At 37.5% G+C, this 7,402-nt stretch overlaps 1 protein-coding gene and 2 non-coding genes across 11 annotated transcripts in view; 2 read left to right on the forward strand and 1 right to left on the reverse strand.

Annotated features, from left to right (window-relative positions):
• Positions 1–485: 485 nt before the first annotated feature.
• LOC111473127 (defensin-like protein 5) lies at positions 486–4,195 on the reverse strand. 9 transcript variants are annotated; one of them, XR_002715536.1, is made up of 5 exons: positions 4,163–4,195; positions 3,797–3,889; positions 2,899–2,971; positions 882–1,003; positions 486–781 (listed from the first exon to the last, which is right to left on the reverse strand). XR_002715536.1 is itself a non-coding variant. In XM_023118701.1 (2 exons), exons 1-2 carry the CDS (start codon positions 943–945, stop codon positions 603–605), a joined length of 243 nt encoding a protein of 80 aa, XP_022974469.1. In that variant the 5' UTR covers positions 946–1,011; the 3' UTR covers positions 486–602. The 9 variants fall into 9 exon arrangements, 1 of the variants encoding a protein (XP_022974469.1); XR_002715538.1 differs by lacking the exon at positions 2,899–2,971; XR_002715541.1 differs by lacking the exons at positions 486–781; positions 882–1,003 and adding an exon at positions 1,064–1,082.
• Positions 4,196–6,830: 2,635 nt separating this feature from the next.
• On the forward strand, positions 6,831–6,987 carry LOC111473146. The gene has a single exon (XR_002715568.1). It is a non-coding gene; the product is annotated as a 5.8S ribosomal RNA (ribosomal RNA).
• A 262-nt stretch (positions 6,988–7,249) lies between these two features.
• LOC111473144 overlaps positions 7,250–7,402 on the forward strand; it is a 3,393-nt gene continuing 3,240 nt past the window's right edge. The window contains exon 1 of the ribosomal RNA XR_002715566.1: positions 7,250–7,402. This exon is cut by the window's right edge and continues 3,240 nt beyond it. This is a non-coding gene — a ribosomal RNA (Eukaryotic 28S ribosomal RNA).

Here is a 7,402-nt window from a genome sequence, read left to right on the forward strand (position 1 = left end):
GGTTGGGTTAGATTCTCGTGTTTATTTGTTAAAATTTAATTCATAAAGAAAACTATTTATTTATTTTCAAATATTTAATTAAGTTTTACAACTTAGTTTCAATATATATTTCTTAAAATAACGGTTAAAAATAATTAGGAGGGTTTAAGAATAAACAATAAAAAAATAATTACAAATTAAATATATATATTGAATTAAATTTTAAAACGGTTGAGTTCCAAATTTGTAGAGAGATCGGGTGAAAGAAACAAATATGAGATGAGTGTAAACAGTTTTTTTTTTTTTCTTTTCTAAAAATTATTAAATGATTTCTTTAAAAAAATAAAAAATTAAATGATTAAGAAATGCCTAATCAATATGACAATGCATAGTTGAATGGAAGAACCAAGAAGGAATAAGGAATCAGGAAGCTTTGAACCTGATTGCATCAATTTACGCAACTAACGAAGCTTGTGATTCTATCAATTTGAACTTGCGAGTTGAGATAAAAATTATAAAATGGAAGAAGGAAGCTTTGATTAGTAAACATGTTGTGCAATTCAGTAGAATTGGAGTCGCTTATTACATTCAGATAGCAACAACTGTGGTGAATTACAAACCCATTAAAGCATGGACTCAGCACATTGCTTCGTACAAGTGCATTTATCACCCGAGCAAAATCCGTCATCCCACTTCTCAAAAGAAATGCAAAGTTCAGCACATGTTGCTGCAATGCACGGTCCTATAAATGCATCGCTGTGCTTATAGCATGTCCGCCCCTCTGTCTGCACCACCATCCATCCTGCAATAGTAACACAAACTTATTCATACAAACAAAAACCTTCTTTTTAATACTATCTGTCAATCTAAATCAACATGGAGAAGGAGGAAGGATCAAGTACCAGAAGTAAGGGCTAGGAAGATGAACACCACAATTTTGAGATTTCTCAAGCTTTGTCCCGCCATTCTTTTCTTCTCTTATTCCTTGCTACAATGGAATGTTTGTTTCTTCTCTTATTCCTTGCTACAATGAAATGTTTGGATATCAGTTCCCCATTTTATATCTGTGAAATGCCTCATCTTTGTAACGTCTTCTTGATTTCCTTGCGAGAATAATCACGTTTTGTAACGTCTATACTGGCCGTTCTTGATTTAAAAGGAAGTTGTTTTATTTTATTCTTGTCTAGTCATGCGGTTAACATTGGTCGATGGACGTAAATTATACTATTGTTAAAAGTAACCTATTTCTTAAATACAAATTTAAAGCATGAGCATAACCTTCTTACTATTAATTATCTTTCATAATATGTATAAAAGGTAGGAATTTAGGTGTACTATTGTTATACCTCTTTTCATATGCGAGAAATTTAAGATGATAAACGCAACGATTAGCATGTAGTATAGCCCGGTTTATAAAATCTTGAACTGGAAAGCTTAAGTTTTATACTGTTTGATTATGGTTTTTGTGATGGTTAAAGATTACCGTTTAATGGGTGGTGTGAAATTCAGTTGTTGATATATTCCGTGCATTGAAATGATAAAGATTGCCGATATCAAAAATAGTTTCGAGGATGTGGATTTAGAACCTCGTCTGTTTCCTTGTCGTATTAATTTATAATAAACTTCTTTCCACATTTTTATTTTTTAATATTTTAGTCTCAATTATACAAATATCAAAATATTTTAATTAGTTTTTTATTATGTCAATTATTTTTTAACTGTATTCGAAAAAATTTGATGACATGAAAAATCTAACATTTGTATGTTTGGATTGGATAATAAAATTATTCAAATTGGGTTGAGTTGAAATAAATCGTAAATTGAATTGATTTATGAATATTAGTCCAACTAAATCCATCTAAATTTAATTTAGTTTTAAAATATAAAAATATACTTATTTTATTTTTGTTTAATTTCATACCATCTAAATACCTATTCTCAAGGCTTCATGTGTTCCAAGCAGCATAGTCTGAATACCTATGCTAAAGGCTTCATGCATTCCAAGTAGTATAGTCTAAGTCATGAGAATGTTGAACCGTGGGAGGTCTTAAGAGGTTCTTGATTCTTGGCTAAGGTAACTTACTCGCTTCTTGTTCCTTCGTGGCCCTAGACTACTCTTCATGGTAGACCATAAAGGTCACTAGCTCGGTGCATACTTAAATATGTCATCCTGCAAATCTTTTTGGTACCCATAACTTCTCTTCTAGGTGAGGGAAACTTGAGGCCAAACATGACATCCTGCAAAGGAAACATGGTGCAGGTCATCCCACCTAGAAGAGGAATTCTTGGGCCTTAGAAAGCACCGCTTGATGCGAGGTCATAGGTCACTTTGGGCATGGTTAGAGTATTACCTAGCATTCTTGTGTTTTTTAGTTTGGGGACCTTGGTCCCTCGTCCTTGAGTGGTACCTAACATTCTTCTTACTTGGGTAGTTGTAAAGCTTGTGTGGTGTTGTTCTTGGTCCTCAATCTTGTAAGTTTCTAAGGTTCATAATTTCTTGGGGCATAAGTTGTAACTTTCATTTGTAATCATATGAACCCATCTTACCGTAAGTTGTTCTAGAAGGTCATAGATTCTTAGGGAGTTCTTTCTACCCATATCCTAACCATATTCTTTTATCAATCTCTCATATCCATAGCACTTTGAGGCATAACCTAACCTTAATGTTTCGTGAATACATCTTACTTCTATCGTTACATTACATTTAGTGCATCCTTCTCGTATCATATATCAAACATATCATTAAACACATCACACCATAAATATTATCATACAATTCACATATTATAGCATAACATAAACATAATATAAGCATATTGATTCACAGATAATTCACACATATTAGTATATATGACACGTGCAGAACCACAGGCACGTGTGAACATCAAATATAACCATGTCGATAGTAAGGCCGCTTACCTGGTTAACTTAAGTTGTTGTCACGAATATATCCTTAATGAAAGTTCGATTATGTCCCTTGAAATCCGTAAACCTATTTGAGCCCATGACATCAATTTCAAGTTTGAATACTATAAAATTATTACTTGGGTCTACTCTTATATTTACTTTTTTCTGTATTTAGTTTATGCTTTTTTATTTAGTTTATGTTTTAATTACAGAATCTTCCTTTTTTTTTAATGGGTATTTACTCTGTTGCCTTCTAATTTTGTTCTCATGTATTCCAAATTTATAGTGGATCCCTATTTCCAAATCTTTCCTTATCTTGGTGTTTCCTTTTGTTCACAAATTTTCTTGGTCATTTTATTTTTAATCTATTCATTTGCTACGGATATAAATTTAATCTAATATTACTAATATAACGTGATTTACTAGAATTCGTATAAATGACTAACATTTAGTTTCTAACTCAAAACTAAACGATTATAATAATTTAATGAAAATCTAACTATAATTGGCTATGATTTCTTAAAAAAAACTAAAAAGAATAGGATAAAAGAAAATGAAGATTTAATATATACCTTATTGTTCAAATCTATCTTCACTTAAATCTCCCATGAATCTCAACTCCATAAAGGCCATTTTCATTTTTTTTATAATTATTTTTATTTCTTTATTTCTTTATTTATTTCATTATTTATGATTTTTTTTTTTGGGCTATTAGAGCAGAGTTCATCTAGTCACTTATTTTAACGTTCCCTAATTCCGGAGTATTTTAATCGATTTAGGGCCTTAACTCATGGTTCTTTGAGCTTTTCTTTCATATATCCGAAATTCATACTTGTTTTAGGGTTCATATGGAAATCCAAGCGATTCCTACAAGTATTTCTTAACGAAAAAGTGCAAGGTGGCTATTTACCGCGTTGTCGACGTTCGGGACCTCTGTTCATGATCTTCCGATACCTGAATTACCTTCAATTTTCTTCCACAGACTTCTTATTGTGTCTAGTTTCTGGAACCATAAAGATTTTTCTGAGAACCATTCTAGAAGAGGGTTAAATTTTAGAAAAATCGAGGGGTCAAGTTTTTGGTTGACATGGCCGGTTCAATTGAACCGGCCACGTCATCGTCTTCTTCCTCCCGATGGGAAGAAGACGTGCGTAATCTTTCGCACCGCCGTTTGAAACTCGCCCTCCCCAGCTCCGATCACGTCGTTTCTCCCCTCGAGTTCTTCATGAAACTTAAAGAGGGTATTACAAGGAAGAGCTATGGATTGATTTCATACCTTTTCGTGGATCGTAGCCTTAGATATTCGCTTCCAAAGTTCGTCCAAAATATAATTTCTCGCTGGAGTAAAAACAAAGGATTTCTTATTGGGTAGCCGATTCTAAGGGTTTTCAAGGCTCGATTTCTTCATGGAACTTCCTTATTCTTTCCTCAAGCTTAAGAAATTGGTTTCGAGGAACAACTTTGAGTGTGGGACCTTAATTTGAGAAATCACTCTCGGTCTGCAAGTTACATGACACCTCCGATTTTCAATCTCTTAGGTATCTTGTTCTTAGACGTTTCAGCTCTTGATTCCTTCATCAAAGTTAATCATTTTTTTCCTTTTAAGCTAAAGGAATCCTTTATTTGAAGGAAAAGAGGTCATAGATAGGAATTCGACACTTACCCACAATTTGAACACGAAACGAATTTTCTTCAATTGGAATCGTTTCTGAGGTTATTTCTCTTCGTGGTCTTCAATGAAAACATTCCTTGAAGGTACAGAAACTTATTGAGATTGTTCTTGCTCAACGAATTTTGTGTATCCTCTGATTTGAATTTTTAGTTTTCCTTGAAGCTCTTTAATGGCGGATTGGATTGGGGGAATGGTTTCTAGGCACTTTCCGAACCCTATTCCTTCATAGCACTTGTGGGTAATATTGTTTAGAAACTAGAGGAACAAGTTTGTAGAAGTTAAGTTGTTAGATTATATGGATTTCTATGTAACAGTCTAGATCTACTGCTAGCAGATTTTGTCGTCTTTGGGCTTTTCCTTTCGGGCTTCCCCTCAAGACTTTAAAACGCGTCTGCTAGGGAAAGGTTTCCACACCCTTATAAATGGTGTTTTTTTCTCCTCCCCAGCCAATGTGAGACATCAGATTCTTTTTCTTTTGTATTGGAATGAGATCCTCGTTTCATGTCCATCTTTTGCGAAGTTTTAAGTTTTAAGGTGTACTAAAGTTTAGCACAACCTTTTACTCATAGATGGATGACCAAACAAAATGTTTGAACAAGATCTTAGAAGATATGCAAAGCGTTTGTATGTTGGATTTTCTTGGTAGTTGGACCTCCAACTTGCCGTTCATGGAATGCTCATATAATAATAGCTATCAGGCAATCATCGACATGGCAAAAAAGGTGCAGAATCTTTGCTTACTAAGATGAGGTAGTAAAACGCAAATTATTAAGCATTTTGTTAGTACAAGTTACGAGTAACGCTATCCAAAAGATTAGAAGAATGATATAAACAACACAAAGTAGATAAAAGAAGAGGTGTTTTGAGGTTTGGTAGAAAGAGTAGCTCATTTCATGTCAAACCATTTGAAATCTAAGAGCAAGTTGGGGTTAGTTACTTATTGCTCGGCGTTGCTCGGCCCTACCACCGTCCCTCTATCTCTCTCTCATACAGCTCTTGCACTGTAGTTCGTCAAGTTGTGCCTCAGCCTTCCACCTCATTAAATTCTCTAACTGCCTTCGATCAAGATACACCATTGTCAATAGACTCGATGAAAGTGTCGAACAGGTCGGAAATAGGTTTTACAAGCCAAATAAGCTGCCGGAGTCGAGAAGCTATTGTCGGAGCCGAAGAGAGTTTTGTGCCAGATGCTTACACGTGGTGCAACCAGGAGCAGCTGCGTGTGCTAGCCGAAGTCAGGCCGAGACGCGGGTCGTCGATTCAAGGCACGGGTTTTTGGGTTGCAATCGCAAGTCTGGGTCGATCGTACTTGGACCTTGGGTTGGGTCAATCGGTCCGCCTATGGTGAGCACCGATTGGCTCATCCCTTCTGTCGGCGATGCGCTCCTGGTCTTAACTGGTCGGGTCGTGCCTCCAGCGCTATTACTTTGTAGAAATTAGAGTGCTCAAAGCAAGCCTACGCTTTGTATACATTAGCATGGGATAACATCATAGGATTTCAATCCTATTCTGTTGGACTTCGGGATCGGAGTAATGATTAACAGGGACAGTCAGGGGCATTCGTATTTCATAGTCAGAGGTGAAATTCTTGAATTTATGAAAGACGAACAACTGCGAAAGAATTTGCCAAGGATGTTTTCATTAATCAAGAACGAAAGTTAGGGGCTCGAAGATGATCAAATACCGTCCTAGTCTCAACCATAAACGATGTCGACCAGGGATTGGCAAATGTTGCTTTAAGGACTCCGCCAGCACCTGATGAGAAATCAAAGTCTTTGGGTTCCGGGGGGAGTATGGTCGCAAGGCTGAAACTTAAAGGGTAGATCATTGCAATTGTTGGTCTTCAACGAGGAATTCCTAGTAAACGCGAGTCATTAGCTCAAGTTGACTATGTCCCTGCCCTTTGTACACACCGCCCGTCGCTCCTACGGATTGAATTGTCCGATGAAGTGTTCAGATTGTGACGACATGGGCAGTTCGCTACCTGCGACGTCGCGAGAAGTCCACTGAACCTTATCATTTAGAGGAAGGAGAAGTCGTAACAAGGTTTCCCTAGGTGAACCTGCGGAAGGATCATTGTCGATGCCTAAACATCAAACGACCCATGAACGTATTTACAAACTTTTTGTGTCGTGGGGAGCATTCGTGCACCCTCTGATGCCCAAACAAAAACTGGCGCAAGTCGCGCCAAGGATCTCAAATGTATAAGCTTTCCCCTTGCCCCAATCTCGGTGCGAGGGGGGCAAAGCATTCTTGTCGTATTATTCACAACAACTCTTGGGAAACGGATATCTCGGCTCTCGCATCGATGAAGAACGTAGTGAAATGCGATACTTTGTGTGAATTGCAGGATCTCGTGAACCACCGAGTCTTTGAACGCAAGTTGCGCCCGGAGCCTTCTGGCCGAGGGCACGTCTGCCTGGGCGTCACGCATCGCGTCCCTCACATACAACAACCACTTAGGTTTGTTGCATTGGCGGGGGCACATGTTGGCCTCCCGTGTGCACCGTCGCATGAATGGCTTAAAATTGAGTCCTCGGCATCTGTTGTCGTGACACTACGGTGGTTGATTCAACCTCGGTATCGTGTCTAGATCACAGCTTGCGTGCCTCCTTTTTGTGAGTGAGGGAGGGAGGGAGGAATCTTATGTTGACCCTTTGAACATTGTCCCCAAATACGATGCTCTCGACGAGACCCCAGGTCAGGCGGGACTACCCGCTGAGTTTAAACATATTAATAAGCAAAGGAAAAGAAACTTATAAGGATTCCCTTAGTAACGGCGAGCGAACTGGGAAGAGCCCAGCTTGAGAATCGGGTTCCCTCGACGTTTGAATTATAGTCTGG

The sequence above is a fragment of the Cucurbita maxima genome, unplaced genomic scaffold, assembly GCF_002738345.1.
Source record: "Cucurbita maxima cultivar Rimu unplaced genomic scaffold, Cmax_1.0 Cma_Scf00104, whole genome shotgun sequence".
In the NCBI taxonomy this organism is placed as follows: Eukaryota; Viridiplantae; Streptophyta; class Magnoliopsida; order Cucurbitales; family Cucurbitaceae; genus Cucurbita; species Cucurbita maxima.